The sequence below is a fragment of the Salvelinus alpinus genome, chromosome 17 (assembly GCF_045679555.1).
Source record: "Salvelinus alpinus chromosome 17, SLU_Salpinus.1, whole genome shotgun sequence".
In the NCBI taxonomy this organism is placed as follows: Eukaryota; Metazoa; Chordata; class Actinopteri; order Salmoniformes; family Salmonidae; genus Salvelinus; species Salvelinus alpinus.
The window spans coordinates 5926576-5949585 of NC_092102.1; the positions used below are offsets into that span (position 1 = coordinate 5926576).

Sequence of the window (23010 nt, forward strand, 5' to 3'; positions counted from 1 at the left end):
ACACCGTACATCTGGCGACCGAAGTAAGCCCGCCACGGGAGTCACTAGAGTGCAATGTCAAACCTCCCCTAACCCAGACGATGCTGGGACAATTGTGCGCCTCCTCATGGGTCTCCCGGTCTCGGCTGGTTGTGACACAGCCTGGGATCGAACCCGGGTCTGTAGTGACGCCTCTAGCACTGCGATGCAGTGCCTTAGACCTCTGCACCACTCTGGAGGCCCATAGTGCACTACTTTTGACTAAAAGCAACTATGCACCACTTTTGACCAGAGCCACTAAAGTGTGCCAGAGACAAGTCCTAACTTGAGACTTTCGTGCAAATCTCCCATTGCATTCTAAATCTCCATTAATGCATCATCTACACAAAAAAAACTGAGTTACATGTGCATATTCCAAGTTTAATTTCATCCCTTTAAAATGAAATAGGTGTCATTGGAGATGTTCCCACTGTCTCTTACCGCCTCTGTGATGTCTATCTTGACCACCGTGGTGGTGCTGAAGGAGGGCGATCCTCTGTCTTGGGCCTGGACCACCACAGACCAGGTACAGTCATTCTGTTTGGTGATGTTCTGGACGATGTCCATAGACTTGATGTAGGACTTGAGCTTGATCTCGCCCGTGTCTGCGTTGATGTCGAAGATGTTTTCCGGGTCTGTCTTCATGATGGAGTACTCAATGACATTGTTGGGCCCCTCTGCATCGTCATCTTGCGCCTGTTGGCACATTACACATAAACCAGACACACGAGATACCGTTTTTCTCAATAGTGCTGGCACATTTTTTAATATATTGTCCATTGCTCTCAAAGTAGTTTGCAAAACCATCATAACAGACTTCCACATATGTTCCTTTTGAGGCCAAAGGCAAATCTACTTCCTTTGTGTTGTGTTGAATTGAGTTGAGTTAAATTGTGTTGTATTTAGATGTGCGTGGTTGCCATGATGCAAGCTAGGCAGAGACATAGAAATTAAATGAATAGAATGGATTGGGAATCTCTAACCCTGGAAAGATTGACGTAACACAAGCAGTCATATTCCGCTAACTCTCGGCTGACAGAAACCACAATATCAATTAGCTAATAACAATTACTATTTACAATTCATCACATCACGTGTGAGCACATCACGTATGAGCTCCCCATTGAATGAAATAATTGAGTAAAACACTTTCTAAAAATCTAACGTAATCCGACGATAGTAGTTTTGTTTGTTTTTTCACATCAAACAAAGATAAGAAAAAGAGACGGTGGAGTTTGGTCTGTTTGCAGTATGTATGTTGAAGGGGGTTAATTTACTAGAAAGATGAGTGAACCATTCCTTCACCTCATTATGGTATCTTTGGGCTGACAGATGTTTATGTGACACCCATAATGCTTTGTCTAATGGCAACTAACATGGCGCCACACATTGCTGGCAAATAGCTTAGCATTAGCTCATCATAATCAGTACAACCTTCAAAAAAATATTTTACACACACATAGGTGTCCATTACAATCCATGCAATAATCGGAAGGCATTATTTGTCAATAGTACTTGAAAACATGTGAATAAAATTGTAAAAACATTATGCTCCATACATATGCTACAGTAGAAACGACAACACAGAAACGACAGAAAATAAGGCACTTACTTTGATAGGAACGCACACATGTCCAAAGTTATTATTTGTAAGGAAAACAACAATAAAGGCAATGTGAGGGCCAGCCAGAAAATGTGCCAGAAAACGTAAACATCTGTGCAAATGTCTGCATACTTGATCTGCAAAAACACTGGGGAAGTGTTTGGGCTCTCCTTCAAGAGAGAAGTTTGTCTGGCTCAGTAAAGCCTCAAACATAAATAGTACACAACAGTGAAATGGGCTACATCTATGTGAATTAATGAAGAGGCGGAACACACCTCGATCCAAACTGTTGTTAGAAGTTGAAACATAGATAATTAGCAGGCAGTGTGTGTTAACTGTCCTGTTGTGTAACGATAACATTTTGGAACAGTGAGTGCATTCTGACATTATGTGCACAAAACAACTCACTCTGGGGCGACCGTTAGAGATATTTGGAACTCAAACGTGAAAAGGTTAATTTAAGGATGAAATTCACCTTCAAATGTTTTGTGCAACTGACTTAAAGTTAAGGAAACTTTAAGGGAAAAGATAATGGGGAAAAGATGTTGTTTTTTTAAACCGGGCCTAGATCCTGAGGTGGGTGAGGCATGCACGTCGCTACTTCAATCTGTGCTTCAATCAACTCAACTGACATTAAAAAAAATACATTCCATTGCATGAGTCACATCAGTTAGCATCATTTGAAATAACATTCTACATGACCATGTCAATCCAGCATCAGTTGATAGAACATGCAAAATTACAGTGGAAATTATTGCATCATAATACCAGGCAGCCATTGCGAATGTACCCATGACTTTACCAGTCAAATTGCCTCAGTTAGCTCTAGGACTAATGTAGATAAAATTTTCCGGTTTGGATGATTGTGTTATGCTATTGCTTCTTCTGTGAATGTCTGAACATTGCATCCAAAAATAAACTGGTCACATTCAGGACATAACTTTGTAAGTATTGTGTTTGTGCAAATTGTTTCTGTGAAAAAACAGCGTCAATCGAAACTGGACATTATAAATAATATTTAGAATCACATCGGTTTGAGCTTACGCTGCAGGGACCACTATAGAATGATCATACCCGTTTATTGGTACATTTCAAAGGGTTAAGTGGAAAAAAGTTAAGGGTGCCCATGAGGTCCCTAACTGTTTCGTTCAGTATGGATATCAATGTAAACAGCATTTGTGGAGAAGAATGTTGCTTTAATCTGCTCTAGTTACAAAAGGAAAAACATCAACCAGTTAGCTACTTAGCTAAACAATGGAAGGTGCACAATCCATGGGTACAAAGCTAGCTGGCTAGTTATTTATTTATAGATACTCTGTAAGCTAGCTTGACATTACTGAAAGTAATAAATCAAATCAAATTGTGTTGGTCACATGGTTAGCAGATGTTAATGCGAGTGTAGTGAAATGCTCGTGCTTCTAGTTACGACAGTGCAGTAATATCTAACAAGTAATCTAACAATTCCAGAACAACTACCTAAAACACACAAATTTAAAGGGATGGAATTAGAATATGTACATACAAATATATGGATGGGCGATGACCGAGCGGCATAGGTAAGATGCAATAGATGGTATAAAATACAGTATATAATGTACATATGAGATGAGTAGTGTAAGATATGCAAACATTATTAAAGTGGCATTATTAAAGTGACTAGTGATCAATTTATTAAAGTGGTCAATGATTTTGAGTCTGTATGTAGGCAGCAGCCTCTCTGTGCTAGTGATGGCTGTCTGATGGCCTTGAGATAGAAGTTGTTTTTCAGTCTCTCGGTCCCAGCTTTGATGCACCTGTACTGACCTCGCCTTCTGGATGATAGCGGGGTGAACAGGCAGTGGCTCGGGTGGTTGTTGTCTTTCATGATCTTTTTGGCCTTCCTGTGACATTGGTCCTGGAGGGCACGTAGTTTGCTCCCGGTGATGCATTGTGCAGACCGCACCACCCTCTGGAGAGCCTTGTGTCTGTGGGTGGTGCAGTTCCCATACCAGGTGGTGATACAGCCCGACAGGATGCTCTCAATTGTGCATCTGTAAAAGTTTGTGAGGGTTATAGGTGACACACCAAATTTCTTCATCCTCCTGAGGTTCTTCACCACACTGTGTGGGTGGACCATTTCAGTTTGTCCGTGATGTGTACGCTGAGGAACTTAAAACTTTCCACCTTCTCCACTGCTGTCCTGTCGATGTGGATGGGGGGTGCTCCCTCTGCTGTTTCCTGAAGTCCACGATCATCTCCTTTGTTTTGTTGACGTTGAGTGAGAGTTTGTTTTCCTGACACCACACTCCGAGTGCCCTCACCTCCTCCCTGTAGGTTATCTCGTCTTTGTTGGTAATCAAGCCCACTACTGTTGTGTCGTCTGCAAACTTGATGATTGAGTTGGAGGCGTGCATGGCCACGCAGTCATGGGTGAACAGGGAGTACAGGAGGGGGCTGAGCATGCATCCTTGTGGGTCCCCAGTGTTGAGGATCAGCAAAGTGGAGATGTTGTTTTCTACCTTCACCACCTAGGGCGGCCCGTCAGAAAGTCCAGGACCCAATTGCACAGGGCGGGGTACAAGGGCCTCAAGCTTAACCTCTTTCAGCTAGGGGGCAAAATTTTTATGTTTGGAAAAATAACGTTCCCAAGGTAAACGGACTATTTCTCAGGCTCAGATATTAGAATATGCATATAATTGACAGATTAGGATAGAAATCACTCTAAAGTGTCCAAAATGGTCAAAATATTGTCTGTGAGTATAACAGAACTGATTTTGCAGGCGAAAACCGAGGAAATCCAACCCGGAAGTGCATTTTATTTGGAAAAATCCCTGTTCCATTGCCTGCCTTTCCTTCATTTAAAGGGATATCAACCTGATTCCTTTTCCTATGGCTTCCTCAGGGTGTGAACAGTCTTTAGATATAGTTTCAAGCTTTTATTCTGAAAAAATGAGCGAGATTTATCAAAAAGCTTCAGTGGATAGCTGAATGTCCTTCAATTAGTTAATGCGCGCGAAAGTTGTAGCTTGACATTTTCTTTATCTCTTTTATTGAATAGTTTACCGTCCGGTTGAAATATTATCGATTATTTATGTTAAAAACAACCTGAGGATTGATTCTAAAAAACGTTTGACATGTTTCTACGAACTTTACGGATACTATTTGGAATTTATTGTGTAACTGGGAGTCTCGTGAGATCAAACATCCGAAGATCATCAAAGGTAAGCGATTCATTTTATTGCTTTTCTGACTTTCGTGACCAATCTACATTGCTGCTAGCTGTTCGTAATGTTTTGTCTAGTGATCGATAAACTCACAAACGCTTGGATTGCTTTCGCTGTAAAGCATATTTTCAAAATCTGACACGATAGGTGGATTAACAACAATTAAGCCTTGTTTTGGTATATTTCACTTGTGATTTCATGAAAATAAATATTTTTTGTATTTTGGGGGGAATTTGGCGCTCTGCAATTCAGCGGTTGTTTACGAAAATTATCCCGTTAAAGGGATCCGTGCGCCAAGAGGTTTAAGGCCACCACACTTGCATATCGGGTGACCATGGAGGGAGAAGGAGATGATGGGGGGCGAAATGAGGATGATATGGCGTGGGAACACTTTTCAAAAACTGCAATCGGAGGAGGAAGTCTGGGTACAAGCATGAGGAGGTGTATAGAGCTTTCATTTTTGTGGACCCCAACAGAACAGTATCCCAAAGGTACAGTGCCTTGAAAAAGTATTCATCCCCCTTGGCGTTTTTCCTATTTTGTTGCATTACAACCTGTAATTAAAATTGATTTTTATTTGGATGTAATGGACATGTAATGGACAAACACAAAATAGTCCAAATTGGTGAAGTGAAATGAAAAATGTTTCTTGTTTCAAAAAAATTCTAAAAAATAGAAAACGTAAAAGTGGTGCGTGCACCACTGCATGTATTCACCCGCTTTGCTATGAAGCCCTTAAATAAGATCTGGTGCAACCAATTACCTTCAGAAGTCACATAATTGGTTAAATAAAGTCCACCTGTGTGCAATCTGAGTGTCACATGATCTGTCACAAGATCTCAGTATATACGTACAGTTGAAGTCGGAAGTTTACATACAGCTTAGCCAAATACATTTGAAAACTCAGTTTTCCACAATTCCTTACATTTAATCCCAGTAAAAATTCCCTGTTTTAGGTCAGTTAGGATCACCACTTTATTTAAAAAATGTGAAATGTAAGAATAATAGTAGAGAGAATGATTTATTTCAGCTTTTATTTCTTTCATCACATTCCCAGTGGGTCAGAAGTTTACATACACTCAATTAGTATTTGGTAGCATTGCCTTGAAATTGTTTAACTTGGGTGAAACATTTTGGGTAGCCTTCCCACAAAAAGTTGGGTTAATTTTGGCCCATTCCTCCTGACAGAGCTGGTGTAACTGAATCAGGTTTGTAGGCCTCATTGCTCGCACACGCTTTTTCAGTTCTGCCCACAAATTTTCTATATGATCGAGGTCAGGGCTTTGTGATGGCCACTCGAATATCTTGCCTTTGTTGTCCTTAAGCCATTTTGGGGTCATAGTCCATTTGGAAGACCCATTTGCGACCAAGCTTTAACTTCCTGACTGATGTCTTGAGATGTTGCTTCAATATATCCACATAATCTTCCATCCACATGATGCCTTCTATTTTGTGAAGTGCATCGGTCCCTCCTGCAGCAATGCACCCCCACAACATGATGCTGCCACCCCCATGTTTCACTGTTGGGATGGTGTTCTTTTGCTTGCAAGCCTCCCCTTTTTTCCTCCAAACATAACGATGGTCATTATGGCCAAACAGTTCTATTTTTGTTTCATCAGACCAGAGGAAGTTTCTCCCAAAAAGTTGATATTTGTCCCCATGTGCAGCTGCAAACCGTAGTCTGGCTTTTTTATAGCGGTTTTGGAGCAGTGGTTTCTTCCTTTCTGAGCAGCCTTTCAGGTTACGTCGATATAGGACTCGTTTTACTGTGGATATAGATCATTTTGCACCTGTTTCCTCCAGCATCTTCACAAGGTCCTTTGCTGGTGTTCTGGGATTGATTTGCACTTTTCGCACTAAAGTACGTTCATCTCTAGGAGACAGAATGCGTCTCCTTCCTGAGCGGTATGACGGCTGCGTGGTCCCATGGTGTTTATACTTGCATACTATTGTTTTTACAGATGAACGTGGTACCTTCAGGTATTTGGAAATTGCTTCTAAGGATGAACAAGACTTGTGGAGGTCTACATTTTCTTTCTGAGGTCTTGGCTGATTTCTTTTGATTTTCCCATGATGTCAAGCAAAAAGGCACTGAGTTTGAAGGTAGGCCTTGAAATACATCCACAGGTACACTTCCAATTTACTCAAATAATGTCAATTAGCTTATCGGAAGCTTCTAAAGCCACAACATAATTTTCTGGAATTTTCCAAGCTGTTTAATGGCACAGTCAACTTAGTTTATGTAAACTTCTGACCCACTGGAATTTTGATACAGTGAATTATAGGTGAAATAATCTGTCTCCTAACAATTGTTGGAAAAATGACTTGTGTTGCACAAAGTAGATGTCGTAACCGATTTTCCAAAACTATAGTTTGTTAACAAGAAATTTGTGGAGTGGTTGAAAAACGAGTTTTAATGACTCTAACCTAAGTGTATGTAAACTTCCGACTTCAAGTGTATACACATGTTCTGAAAGGCCCCAGCGTCCGCAACACCACTAAGCAAGGGGCACCAACAAGCAAGCGGCACCATGAAGACCAAGGAGCTCTTTGGGTTATAAAAAGATATCCGAAACTTCGAACATCCCACGGAACACCATTAAATCCATTAATCAAAAAATGGAAAGAATATGGCACCACAACAGACCTGCCAAGAGAGGGCCGCCCACCAAAACTCACGGCCCAGGCAAGGAGGGCATTAACCAGACAGACAATTAAGTGACCAAAGATTACCCTGAAGGAGCTGCAAAGCACCACAGTGGAGATTGGAGTATCTGTCCATAGGGCCACTTTAAGCCATACACTTCACATAGCTGGGATTTATGGAAGTGTGGCCAGAAAAAAAGCCATTGCTTGAAGAAAAAAATAAGACAACATGTTTGGTGTGTGAGACTCGCCAAACATATGGAAGAAGGTACTCTGGTGAGTTGAGACTAAAATTGAGCTTTTTGGCCATCAAGGAAAACGCTATGTCTGGCGCAAACCCAACACCTCACATCACCCCGAGAATACCATCCCCACAGTGAAGCATGGTGGTGGCAGCATCATGCTGTGGGGATGTTTTTCATCGGCAGGAAATGGGAAACTGGTCAGAATTGAAGGAATGGTGGATCGCGCTAAATACAGGGAAATTCTTGAGGAAACCTGTTTCAGTCTTCCAGAGATTTGAGACTGGGATGGAGGTTCACCTTCCAGCAGGGCAATAACCCTAGGCATACTGCTAAAGCAACACTCCAGTGGTTTAAGGGGAAACATGTAAATGTCTTGGAATGGGCTAGTCAAAGTCCCGACCTCAATCCAATTGAGAAGCTGTGTTATGACTTAAAGATTGCTCTACACCAGCAGAACCCATCCAACTTGAAGAAGTTGGAGCAGTTTTGCTTTGAAGAATGGGCAAAAATCCCAGTGGCTAGATGTGCCAAGCTTATAGAGACATACCACAAGAGACTTGCAGCTGTAATTGCTGCAAAAGGTGGCTCTACAAAGTATTGACTTTGCGGTGGTGAATAGTTATGCAGTTTGTCTTATTTCTTGTTTGTTTTTACAAGAAAACATATTTTGCATCTTTAAAGTGGTAGACATGTTGTGTAAATAAAATGAAACAAACCCCCAAACATTTGTATTCCAGGTTGTAAGGAATAAAACAAACATTTCCAATAAATTATATCGCTGGATTCAAAATTGCAACTTTTGGAATCAGAGGCAGTTGCTTATGCCCATCCATCTCAGTTAACTTCTTTGGGTAGGGGGCAGTATTTTCACGTCCGGATGAAAAGCGCGCCCAGAGTAAACAGCCTGCTACTCAGGCCCAGATCCTAGGATATGCATATTATAAGTAGATGTGGATAAACACTCTGAAGTTTCTAAAACTGTTTGAATGATGTCTGTGAGTATAACAGAACTCTTATGGCAGACAAACACCTGAGAAAAAATCCAACCAGGAAGTGGGAAATCTGAGGTTTGTAGGTTTTCAACTCTTTGTTTATCCAAGATACAGTGGAAATGGGGTCATGTTGCACTTCCTAAGGCTTCCACTAGATGTCAACAGTCTATAGAACCTTGTTTGATGCTTCTACTGTGAAGTGGGGGCGAATGAGAGGAGATTGAGTAAGGTCTCTCCCAGAGTGCCACGAGCTGACCATGCGCTGAGCATGCGCGTTCATGTGAGAGTTAGCTGAGTTCCATCGCATTTCTGAAGACAAAGGAATTGTCCGGTTGGATCATTATTGAAGATTTATGTTAAAAACATCCTAAAGACTGATTCTATACATCGTTTGACATGTTTCTACAGACTGTAACAGAACTTTTTGGACTTTTCGCCCGTACTTTCCGCTGGACTTGCACGCGTGTCGTGAGTTTAGATTGTGTACTGAACGCGCGAACAACAAGGAGGAATTTGGACATAAATGATGGACATTATCGAACAAAACAAACATTTGTTGTGGAACTGGGATTCCTGGGAGTGCATTCTGATGAAGATCATCAAAGGTAAGTGAATATTTATAATGCTTATATGTTGACTCCAACATGGAGGATATCTCTTTGGGTTGATTTTGTCGTCCTAGCGCCGTACTCAGATTATTGCATGGTTTGCTATTTCCGTGAAGTTTTTTTAAAATCTGACACAACGGTTGCATTAAGGAGAAGTGGATCTAAAATTCAATGTGTAACACTTGTATTTTCATCAACATTTATGATGACTATTTCTGTCAATTGATGTGGCTCTCTTCAAAATCACCGGATGTTTTGGAAGCAAAACATTACTGAACATAACGCGCCAATGTAAACTGAGATTTTTGGATATAAATATGAACTTTATCAAACAAAACATACATGTATTGTGTAACATGAAGTCCTATGAGTGTCATCTGATGAAGATCATCAAAGGTTAGTGATTCATTTTATCTATATTTCTGCTTTTTGTGACTCCTCTCTTTGGCTGGAAAAATGGCTGTGTTTTTCTGTGAATAGGCACTCACCGAACATAATTGTTTGGTTTGCTTTCGTCGTAAAGCCTATTTGAAATCGGACACTGTGGCTGGATTTACAACAAGTGTATCTTTAAAATGGTGTAAAATACATGTATGTTTGAGGAATTTTAATTATGGGATTTCTGTTGTTTTGAATTTGGCGCCCTGCAGATTCACTGCCTGTTGACGAGGTGAGACGCTACCGTCCCACATACCCTAGAGAGATTAACGCCTAATCTTAACCTTCAACACTTCGAAATTTGACATTTAAGAAACATGGATGATTGTCTAATTCTGATGTGAGACTGTGAGAGCTGGTAGAATTACCATGCGCATCTCTCATTGTGCCTATTAGATATTATAATGTCAAGTTTTTTGCATTCAAAAGGGAGCCCAGTTTATAACATGCAGTACAGTTTAACAGGTGAATAGACAGTTGAAGTGTATAGGCTACCACTTTAAGTAGGTCTACTGTTGTTTTCATTTTTTTCTGAGTAGACAATGTTTCAGAATTCGCAGGCAGTGCAGCATAGCCTATTTAGGGTCTGGAAAAAGTAAATGCAAAACATTATGGAATTCAAACTATCTGTTTACAGGTCCACAACAATATACAATTGTTTTTGTCGTTTAGATACAATAAATGTCACTACAAAAGCAAACATTCTGACAAGCCCTTCAAAGACATTTGATCACGTTCACCATGCATTGCTATTTCCTTAGATACTGTCTAATTCCAATGCTTCCAAAGTATACAGCAAGTAATGAAGTTATTGTCACCATAAAAGGTGAATGATGGGAGTTTTTCAGGCGGAGTTATAATGCTCATTCACACGTGCACAGTTTCACGACAGATCTGATATATAATGGAAAACATGTGTTTATAAACCTCAATATGTTTTTCTGAAATGGCGCATGCAGATATTTAGCATAAAATTTATGCAATGGTTATGAATGAGGCCCCTGGGCCTGTTGCTATATGACTGACGCTTCTCCCTCCCTCCCTGTACCATCAATGCTCCCTTTTCTCAAGCTACTGCCTTTCTGAACTGCCTCAACACCTGATCAGCTGTGGAAGACCATCGCCTAGACCTGCCAGAACCCTACATTTGTTTTTGTTTTGCATTAGTGTCATAGAGATTCTCGATGTAATGACAAGTGCTATGTAAAATAATGATATTCTTATTGTCCACAGAAATGCATGAAAGCATGGCTTTGGACTTGTTCTTGTAATTGCTGCAAACGAATCAACCTTTGGGGTATGGCAAAGATGAATCGTCTCAAAACTGGAAGTTAGATTGCAACACAAACCTCTATCTTCACCAGCGCTCCTATGATCATGGTCTTCTCCAGGAAGTTCTCATTGAACTCTGGCGGGTGATCGTTGAGGTCCAGTACGGTCACAAATACCTCGGCCAGGCTGTACTTGCCATCTGCGTCCTCGGCTTTGACATAGAAATTATACTTGGACTTCACCTCCGCGTCCAGGCTGGCCCATGGCTGGGTGTAGATGATCCCTGATGCTGAATGAATCAGAAACCTGGGGAGGGGTAAGATATTGGGTGTTATTTCTCTTTCAATTATAAAATAATTGACAGCTGTCTTCTGGGTCATTATTTAATTATGGACGAGGAACCTGATATAAACCACATTGAAAAAACAAATATATTTCAAACTTAAAAAGATGGGAGCTGATATAAAATATAATGAATGTGTACAGTACATTACAATTACAATGTAACAAAAAGTACAGCTGTATAGTACAGCTGTAACAGCTAAGATTTTTGTAACTAACTAACTAACTGTATAAAGTAATCTGAAACTGTAAATCATGAAATGTGTAATAACCTGAAATATGAAAACTGGGAAAAACCTGAATATATATATATAGATGAAGCAGTGTATGTTGAAGATCAGCACCGAAACACTGTCATGAGTTCGCATGAAGTCCCACGATTTCTTTGTGTATGTATATATATATATATATATATATATATATATATATATATATATATATATATATATATATATATATATATGTATATGTGTGACACTACATTTTTGCTGCTATAACAGCCTACACTCTTCTGGGAAGGCTTTCCACTAAATGTTGAAACATTGCTGCAGGGACTTGCTTCCATCCACCAGAGCATTAGTGATGTCAGGGACTGATGCTGGGCGAGTAGGCCTGGTTCACAGTCTGCGTTCCATTTCATCCCAAAGATGTTCAATGGGGTTGAGGTCAGGGCTCTGTGCAAGTTCTTCCACACCGATCTCGATAAACCATTTCTGTATTGACCTCGCTTTGTGAGGTCATTGTCATGCTGAAACAGGAAAGGGCCTTCCCCAAACTGGCAACAGTTTGGGGAAGGCTGTAGCTTTAAGATTTCCCTTCACTGGATCTAAGGGGCCTAGCCCGAACCATGAAAAACAGCCCCAGACCATAATTCCTCCTTCACCAAACTTTACAGTTGACACTATGCATTGGGGCAGGTAGCGTTCTCCTGGCATCCGCCAAACACAGATTCGTCCGTCGGACTGCCAGATGGTGAAGCGTGGTTCATCACTCTAGAGAACGTGTTTCCATTGCTCCAGAGTCGAATGGCGGCGAGCTTTAAAACACTCCAGCCAACCACTTGGCATTGCGCATGGTGATCTTAAGCTTTTGTGCAGCTGCTCGGCCATAGAAACCCATTTCATGACGCTCATCACGAACAGGTCTTGTGCTTCCAGAGGCAGTTTGGAACTCAGTAAGGAGTGTTGCAACCGAGGACAGATGATATGTAGGGCGTTACGAGCTTGTGTGGCCTACCACTTTGCGGCTGAGCCGTTGTTGCTCCTAGACGTTTCCACTTCACAATAACCATCACTTACATGGCAGAAATTTGACGGCGGCATCCTATGACAGTGGCACGTTGAAAGTCACTGAGCTATTCAGTAAGGCCATTCTACAGCCAATGTTTGTCTTTGGAGATTGCATGGATGTGTGCTCGATTTTATACACCTTTCAGCAACAAATCAAATCAAATTGTATTTGTATTTGTCATGTTCTGAATAAAACGTAGACCTTACAGTGAAATACTTACTTACAAGCCTTTAACCAACAATGCAGTTTTAAGAAAAATAAGTGTTAAGTAAAAAATAGATAATAAAAATTTAAAAAAGTTACAAATAATTACAGAGAAACAGTAAAATAACAATAGCGAGGCTATGTACAGGGAGTACCAGTACAGAGTCAATGTGCGGGGGCACCAGTTAGTCGAGGTAATATGTACATGTAGGTAGAGTTAAAGTGACATAGATAATAAACAGAGAGTAGCAGCAGCATAAAAGGGGGAATGCAAATAGGCAAGGCCAGCATCCTGGAGTCGCCTCTTCACTGTTGACGTTGAGACTGGTGTTTGCGGGTACTATTTAATGAAGCTGCCAGTTGAGGACTTTATCAATTTGATGTTATGTTAATGCACAAATTAATTAATCTTAATTCCATTCCTTTACTAGATTTGTGTGTATTGGGTACAGTGGGGCAAAAAAGTATTTAGTCAGCCACCAACTTCAACTATGACAGACAAAATGAGAAAAAAAAATCCAGAAAATCACATTGTAGGATTTTTTATGAATTTATTTGCAAATTATGGTGGAAAATAAGTATTTGGTCACCTACAAACAAGCAAGATTTCTGGCTCTCACAGACCTGTAACTTCTTCTTTAAGAGGCTCCTCTGTCTTCCACTCGTTACCTGTATTAATGGCACCTGTTTGAACTTGTTATCAGTATAAAAGACACCTGTCCACAACCTCAAACAGTCACACTCCAAACTCCACTATGGCCAAGACCAAAGAGCTGTCAAAGGACACCAGAAACAAAACAGAACAAAACGTTAACAAGACAAAACTCCATCTTAACTCCTCTTCCACATTTACTGGATTTGTTGAACAGTGCAGAAGAGAAACTCCCCAACAGTTTAAAAAAAAAATCTCGTCAAGACCAGAACGTGGGGATCTAGTTGCAGGTGTTTCTTCTACCCTTGCTACTGAAGGGGTTAACACCCCAGCTGTCCTACAATCTAAGCTAGATGCCCTCAATCTCACACACATTATCAAGGAACCCACCAGGTACAACCCTAAATCTGCAAACATGATCACCCTCATTGATATTATCCTGACCAACTTGCCCTCCAAATACGCCTCTGCTGTTTTCAATCAGGATCTCAGAGATCTTTGCCTCATTGCCTGCATCCGTTATGGGTCCGCGGTCAAACAACCACCATCACTATCACTGTCGAACGCTCCCTAAAACACTTCTGCGACCTGGCCCAGGTATCCTGGAAGGATATTGACCTCATTCCGTCAGTAGAGGATGGCTGGTTGTTCTTTAAAAGTCATTTCCTCACAATCTTAAATAAGCATGCACCTTTCAAAAAATGTACAACTAAGAACAGATATAGCCTTTGGTTCACTCCTGACCTGACTACCCTCGACCAGCACAAACACATTCTATGGCGTACTGCACTAGCATCGAATAGTCCCCACGATTTGCAACTTTTCAGGGAAGTCAGGAACCAATACACACAGTTAGTTAGGAAAGCAAAGGCTAGCTTTTTCCAACAGAAATGTGCATCCTGTAGCTCTAACTCCAAAAAGTTCTGGGACACTGTAAAGTCCATGGAGAATAAGAGCACCTCCTCCCAGCTGCCCACTGCACTGAGGCTAGGAAACACTGTCACCACCGATAAATCCACGATAATCGAGAATTTCAATAAGCATTTATCTACGGCTGGCCATGCTTTCCTCCTGGCTACCCCAACCCCGGCCAACAGCTCTGCACCCCCCGCAGCTACTTGCCCAAGCCTCCCCAGCTTCTCCTTCACCCAAAACCAGAGAGCAGATGTTCTGAAAGAGCTGCAAAACCTGGACCCGTACAAATCAGCTGGGCTAGACAATCTGGACCCTCTCTTTCAAAAATGATCCGCCTCCATTGTTGTAACCCCTATTACTAGTCTGTTCAACCTCTCTTTCGTATCGTTCGAGATTCCCAAAGATTGGAAAGCTGCCGCGGTCATCCCCCTCTTCAAAGGTGGTGACACTGTAACCCAAACTGTTACAGACCTATATCCATCCTGCCCTGTCTTTCTAAAGTCTTCGAAAGCCAAGTTAACCAACAGATAATTTTGAATCCCACCATACCTTCTCCGCTGTGCAATCCGGTTCCCGTGCTGGTCATGGGTGCACCTCAGCCACGCTCAAGGTACTAAACGATATCATAACCGCCATCGATAAAAGACAGTACTGTGCAGCCGTCTTCAACGACCTGGCCAAGGCTTTTGACTCTGTCAATCACCGTATTCTTATTGGCAGACTCAACAGCCTTTGTTTCTCAAATGACTGCCTTGCCTGGTTCACCAACTTCTTCTCAGATAGAGTTCAGTGTGTCAAATCAGAGGGCCTGTTGTCCGGACCTCTGGCAGTTTCTATGGGGGTACCACAGAGTTCAAACCTCGGGCCAACTCTTTTCTCTGTATATATCAATGATGTCTCTCTTGCTGCAGGTGATTCCTTGATCCACCTCTACGCAGACGACACCATTCTGTATACATCTGGCCCTTCTTTGGACACTGGGTTAACAAACCTCCAAACGAGCTTCAATGCCATACAACACTCCTTCCGTGGCCTCCGACTGCTCTTAAATGCTAGTAAACCTAAATGCGTGCTCTTCAACCGATCGCTGCCCGACACCCACCTGCCCTACTATCACTACTCTGGACAGTTCTGACCTAGAATATGTGGACAACTACTAATACCTAGGTGTCTGGCTAGACTGTAAACTCTCCTTCCAGACTTATATTAAGCATCTCCAATCCAAAATTAAATCTAGAATCGGCTTCCTATTTTGCAACAAAGCCTCCTTCACTCACGTAAAACTAACTATCCTACCGATCCTCGACTTCGGCGATGTCATTTACAAAATAGCCTCCAACACTCTACTCAGCAAACTGGATGCGGTCTATCACAGTGCCATCCGTTTTATCACCCAATATACCACCCACCACTGCGACCTGTAGGCTCTCGCCTCCTGGCCCTCGCTACTTATTCGTCGCCAGACCCACTGGCTCCAGGTCATCTTTAAGTCTTTGCTAGGTAAAGCTCCGCCTTATCTCAGCTCACTGGTCACCATAACAACACCCACCCATAGTACACGCTCCAGCAGGTATATCTCACTGGTCATCCCCAAAGCAACACTTCCTTTGGCCACCTTTCCTTCCAGTTCTCTGCTGCCAATGACTGGAACGAATTGTAAAAATCGCTGAAGTTGGAGACTTATATTTCCCTCACTAACTTTAAGCATCAGCTGTCTGAGCAGCTTACCGATCGCTGCAGCTGTACATAGCCCATCTGTAAATAGCCCATCCAACTAAATACCTCATCCCCATAATGTTTTTATTTACTTATTTTGCTCTTTTGCACACCATTATTTCTACTTGCACATCATCATCTGCACATCTATCATGCCAGTGTTAATTTGCTAAATTATAATTACTTCGCTACTATTGGCCTATTTATTGCCTAACCTCCTTACTCCATTTGCACACACTGTATATCAATTTTTTTATTGTGTTATTGACTGTACTTGTGTTTATCCCATGTGTAACTCTGTGTTGTTTTTTGTCGCACTGCTTTGCTTTATCTTGGCCAGGTCGCATTTGTAAATGAGAACTTGTTCTCAACTGGCCTACCTGGTTAAATAAAGGTGAAAAAAAAACAATTAAAAAAACAAGCCTCATACCTTTTAAAGGGTTTATAAATTGTGTTATGATAAACTTTAAGGTCTCATCTTAGGAGACCTCTGTGTGTGTTAACACCTGTTTTGAGTGATGTCCCCAGAAGACGGAAACCCCTACGCTCATACTCCTCCTGTCTGGGTCCCACCGTGACTGTCTGAGGTTCTGAGAATACGACTGGTTTTCTGAGAACACAAGGCCACCACAGGCCTGATGGAAACCACCACCTGGCAGAAGATGCTTAGACTTATCTGTTATGAAATGTCAATGGGGAGGCTATAAAAGTTGCAGGATGTCTTAGACGCCTTGCAGAACCTGGGGAAATCATATACTGTACTCTGTACCAACTTCTGCCAACAATTGTATTACTAAAGGAGAATCCTAATACTTAAAATAGTGTCTGTGAGTATAACAGAACTGATTTGGCAGCTGAAAACCTGAGAAAAATCGATTCGGGAAGTATTTTTTTTGTTGGTTTTGTAGTTTTCTATTCAATGCCATTACAGTATCCATTGACTTAGGACTCAACTTGCAGTTCCTATGCCTTCCACTAGACGTCAACAGTCTTTAGAAATTGTTTCAGGCTTGTATTCTGAAAAATGAGGAAGTAAGAGCAGTCTGAATGAGTGGACCCTAAAGTGTCACAGAGCTTTTCATGCGCGAGACCGAGAGAGTGCCTTTCTTGTTTACATTTTATATTGACAACGTTATTGTCCGGTTGAAATATTATCGATTATTTAGGCTAAAAACAACCTGATGATTGACATGTTTGACATGTTTGTATGAACTTTACGGATACAATTTGGATTTTTTTGTCTGCCTGTTTTGACTGCGTTTGAGCCTGTGGATTACTGAAGAAAACGCGCAAACAAAACTGAGGTTTTTGGATATAAAGAGAACAAAAGGAACATTTATTGAGTAAATGAATGTCTGCTGAGTGCAACCATATGAAGCTCATCAAAGGTAAGGGATTAATTTTTATCTATATTTCTGACTTGTGCAACTCTTCTACTTGGCTGGTTACTGTTTGTAATGATTTGTCCTCTGGGCTATGTTCTCAAATAATCGTAAGGTATGTTTTCGCCGTAAAGCATTTTTTAAATCTGACACCGTGGTTGGATTCACAAGAAGTTAATCTTTAAACCTATGTAAAATATGTTTTGTTTTCAGAATTTTTATAATGAGTATTTCTGTATTTGAATTTGGCGCCCAGCAGTTTCACTGGCTGTTGAAAAGGTGGGAGGCTAACGTCTCACGTACCCAAGAGAGGTTAACTGGCTGCCCAATGAACGTTCCTTTACACAGACCAATGACTCAAACTGACTGCACTGGATGATGATTTGAGCAAATATATGAAGGAATGCTGTTAGGTCTTTGTATTCCCAATACAGGAAGGCCCAGGAAGTCCCAGAACAGTGTGACCCAGACTGTTGGCGTTGGAGAATGGATCAAGCTAAAAGTCCACAAAAGGAAGTAGAACCACCCCAGATGGATGGGTCCCTACCAGGTCATCGCAGCACCACCAATAACAGTGAAGTGACACAAGCGGCACCATGAAGACCAAGGAGCTCTCCAAACAGGTCAGGGACAAAGTTGTGGAGAAGTACAGATCAGGGCTGGGTTCTAAAAAAAGATCAGAAACTTTGAGCATCCTACGGAGCACCATTAAATCCATTATTAAAAATTGAAAGAATACGGCACCACAACAAACCTACCAAGAGAGGGCCGCCAACCAAAACTCACAGACCATGCAAGGAGGGCATTACTCAGAGAGGCAACAAAGACACCAAAGATTACCATGAAGGAACCTCAAAGCTCCACAGCGGAGATTGGAGTATCTGTCCATAAGACCACTTTAAGCCGTACACTCCACAGAGCTGGGCTTTACAGAAGAGTGTCCGGAAAAAAAGCCATTGCTAAAGAAAAAAATAAGCAAACACATTTGGTGTTCGCCAAAAGGCATGTGGGAAACTCCCCAAACATCCGGAAGAAGGTACTCTGGTCAGATGAGACTAAAATGTAGCTTTTTGGCCATCAAGGAAAACGCTGTCTGGCGCAAACCCAACACCTCTCATCAGCCCGAGAACACCATCCCCACAGTGGAGCATGGTGGTGGCACCATCATGCTGTGGGGATGTTTTTCATTGGCAGGGACTGGGAAACTGGTCAGAATTGAAGGAATGTTGGATGGCTCTAAATACAGGGAAATTCTTGAGGGAAACCTGTTTCAGTCTTCCAGAGATTTGAGACTAGCACGGAGGTTCACCTTCCATTAGGACATTGACCCTAAGCATACTACTAAAGCAACACTCGAGTGGTTTAAGGGGAAACATGTAAATGTCTTGGATTGGCATAGTCAAAGCCCAGATCTCAATCCAATTGAGAATCTGTCGTATGACTTAAAGATTGCTTTACACCAGCGGAACCCATCCAACTTGAAGAAGCTGGAGCAGTTTGCCTTGAAGAATGGGTAAAAATCCCAGTGGCTAGATGTGCCAAGCTTATAGAGACATACCACAAGAGACTTGCAGCTGTAATTGCTGCAAAAGGTGGCTCTACAAAGTATTGACTTTGAGGGGGTAAATAGTTATGCACGCTCAAGTTTTCAGCTATTTTGCATCTTCAAAGTGGTAGGCATGTTGTGTATATCAAATGATACAACCCCCCCCAAAATACATTTTAATTACAGGTTGTAAGGCAACAAAATAGGAAAAATGTCTAGGAGGGTGAATACTTTCACATGTAAAAATCCATGTAAAAATAAAACAACAATAGGTTTTTGTTAGATAGAGTCAAGGAAATGTTTTGTATGATTTTACCAAGTCCTAGTGAAACTTCCAGCCAATGACGCATCAACATTCCTACAGTCTAATAAATGCATTTCATATATGCTATCGGAAGAATAATAATTTGGTTTTGTTTATAACGGTCTTAGGTAACATTAGAAATCTAAAAAGTTATCATTTCAAAGAACATATTTGCATTTTCATTAGTTTATGTTACTCTAGACTATAAGTAAAAACTATAAACCACAAGTTTAAGTTCATCACAAAGTTTTGGCAAGACTAAAGAAACATTGTGGAAATAAGAAAATGTATTTAAAAGTAAAGAGAACAGCGGATTTTACATGTATTATGTTACTAATCTGGTTAGCAGCCAGAGCAATGCTACCATGTCAGTGGTCATGTGCTGAACACATGGAGAGCAGATATTCTTGGAAAAAGTGAAATTTGGAAATAGAACTGCACCTTTTGAATTTTGAGAGTTATTTGATAAAGGTAAGTGTAAAAGAAACTGCAGAATATGCTCTTTCTGATACTATATAGAAGTCAAAACATTTTACCTGCATGTGACTCTGAAGGAGGATTTGATAAAGTGATGTTCCTTTCCCTGAATCTGTCAATTACAAGATGTAACCATCTGATAATATTGTCACTCATCAGACTATTGTCATTTGAATCGTATCTATTGGCTAACTCTTATTATGTGTGAAATTAGTTTCGATGGGCCGGCTGTGCAGGCTGACTGGCATCGTTTGTTTCCCGCTCATCAACTTAGAAAGAGTCAAACATATGTTTTTCATTATTCTAAAGGCGTACTGCAACACATAACATGTTTTCGTTTCCCTTACAATAAATGTGATTCTTAATAGAGTTATATTAAATAAAACAATCCCGTAACAGCTTATTTTTACAAAGTAAAATGTGACAAAAAAGAAGACACCTGCACACAGCTCTTGCTAGTATAGTTGCTCTTTATTAACTTTTACGTATCGGTCTCCAGGCCTTCGTCAGAGCTTTGTGTGGGTTTCTTCTTTTTTCTCATGTTATTCAATTGTTACCATGCACCTGCAACAAAGATAGCTCAGATGTGCGAGCGCCTTTAGAATTTTGAATGACAAAATAAAATGTAAAAGAGAAAGGTATAATTCGGTCAAATTATTAACATGAGCGCCAACAATGATAAATAGGCTTAACACAAACTAATCATTACACAAACTCCATGTTCTAAATTAAATCAACCTCTTCACCCTCCTTATAATTCAGTTAAGCCTCATTTATATTTGACTGTGAAGTAATGTGCACAATTATCGCCCATTCACCCATTTGTCATTCATTCACTGGGCTGGCATCGTTTGCTTCCCCTCGCTCATCAACTCGGATAGAGTGAAGAATATGTCGTTCATTATTCTAAAGGCTTACTGCAATAAGTACCATGTTTTAGTTTCTCTTACAATAAATCAGATTCGTAATAGAGTTATAGTAAATGAAACAGTCCAGTAACAGCTTCTTTATACAAAGTAAAACGTAAAAGAAAATTATATCAAGCAAGGCGCACGGTCAAATTAATTTATACAAACATGAGTGCCAAAGCTAAATAGGCATAACACAAACTCATGATCACACTATTGTCTTTCTAAATTATATCAACCTCTTCACCTTCCTTATCATTCAGTTAGACCTAATTTAAATTCAATTTTAAAGTAAAGTGCTTAATTATTACCCATTCATCTATTTGTCATTCTTTCAGTGGGTAAAGAGAGCGCCTGGATGGGTACCAACGTCCCACAGCACATTGTCTTGGAGCCTGGCTGGGTACCAACGTCCTACAGCACATTGTCTTGGAGCCTGGCTGGGTACCAACATTCTACAGCACATTGTCTTGGAGCCTGGCTGGGTACCAACGTACTACAGCACATTGTCTTGGAGCCTGGCTGGGTACCAACGTACTACAGCACATTGTCTTGGAGCCTGGATGGGTACCAACGTCCTACAGCACATTGTCTTGGAGCCTGGCTGGGTACCAACGTCCTACAGCACATTGTCTTGGAGCCTGGCTGGGTACCAATATCCTACAGCACATTGTCTTGGAGCCTGGCTGGGTACCAACGTCCTACAGCACATTGTCTTGGAGCCTGGCTGGGTACCAACGTACTACAGCACATTGTCTTGGAGCCTGGCTGGGTACCAACGTACTACAGCACATTGTCTTGGAGCCTGGATGGGTACCAACGTCCTACAGCACATGGTCTTGGAGCCTGGCTGGGTACCAATGTCCTACAGCACATTGTCTTGGAGCCTGGCTGGGTACCAACGTCCTACAGCACATTGTCTTGGAGCCTGGCTGGGTACCAACGTCCTACAGAACATTGTCTTGGAGCCTGGCTGGGTACCAACGTCCTACAGCACATTGTCTTGGAGCCTGGCTGGGTACCAATGTCCTACAGCACATTGTCTTGACGGGCTCGGTTTGGAATCGGTGTGAAAAAAAACAGGTAAAAGGCTCTAAATAGGTTTGTGATTTCAAAATTCTGACAAATGAGCAGTGTAAAATACAAACATTTAGGAAAAGTCAGGGAAGGAGCAGGACATTGCTCTTTTGGGGGGGGCGATTATTTTTATTTACAAAACAAATGTCAATGCCTGTTGGCCTATGGCGATTATTGTGTTAAGTGGGGGTAAAATGTTCAAAATGTTACAGGAATTTACAAAGCTTAGGACAGAGATGGGCAGTATTTCTGTTACATGTATTTGAAATATGTATTTCAATTACTTTTTAGTATTTTGCCATTTGTTTTACACTGGGCTCTGTTTGAAATCTAATAAAAGAGAGCAGAATGAAAATACAAGCAAATCCTCAGAAAGGCCAGTAAGCTTATGTGAATGCACAATAAAGGAGGTATGTTCAACTATAAAAAGAGAATCATGGAAATGTAAGGCCACTGCAATTATCCACAGCTTACAGTGAGGTATCTACTTTAGTGCTCACTCATAGATCTCTGCCAGCACCTTATTGTTTAACATACTGGTTGAATTTGAGTTTGCCTCAAAGTGAACCATTACTTTTAGATCAGGTTCATTTGAGCTACCATTTTCATACATTATTTGTTTCATCATCATTGATTCAGCATAACCACAAGTGTTCATTTATTTTTGTTTATTTATCTATTTATTAACACTCTTTTGGCAAAATCTTAGATGTTCCTATAATAAAATAACCCTCTACTTCGTTGTCATTTTCATACCAGACAAGGGCCATTTTGTGTGGTGAGCCTGGGCGTATTCTTCTCCGTATTGATAAATATTTTACATCGCCCACTGATAATGTCACGTAAGGGTTTTTTTCTGGTCAGCTGGATCCTCAACAACTAGTATATCTACTGAATCGCTGGCTCTTTATTGACAATCACTCCACGGATATATATATACTGTATATATGAGAGAGAGAGTGAGAGAGACTACTCACAAGTCAGCCCCTGAGCCGTAGATTGAGTACTTGACTTCTCCCCAAAAGCCTGAATCTGGATCTGTTGCCTATGTGTGTGAGAGAGAGAGACAGAGAGAGACAAATAACACAAAACAAGACATACATTTGATTAGACACCAACGTTTCTTGACGCCCAAATCCCCTAATCAAGGTAGACAATAACATGAGGTCACC

General features: G+C 41.1%; 1 protein-coding gene across 1 annotated transcript in view; it reads right to left on the reverse strand.

The window, feature by feature from the left end:
• The window catches only part of LOC139542012 (cadherin-related family member 1a-like), an 83009-nt gene that overhangs the window by 5767 nt on the left and 54232 nt on the right, over window positions 1-23010 (reverse strand). The window contains exons 14-16 of the mRNA XM_071346990.1: window positions 22816-22883; window positions 11103-11331; window positions 460-714 (exon numbers count right to left, since the gene is read on the reverse strand). Coding sequence (XP_071203091.1) covers window positions 460-714; window positions 11103-11331; window positions 22816-22883 — 552 coding nt within the window. The remainder of the gene's footprint in view (window positions 1-459; window positions 715-11102; window positions 11332-22815; window positions 22884-23010) is intronic.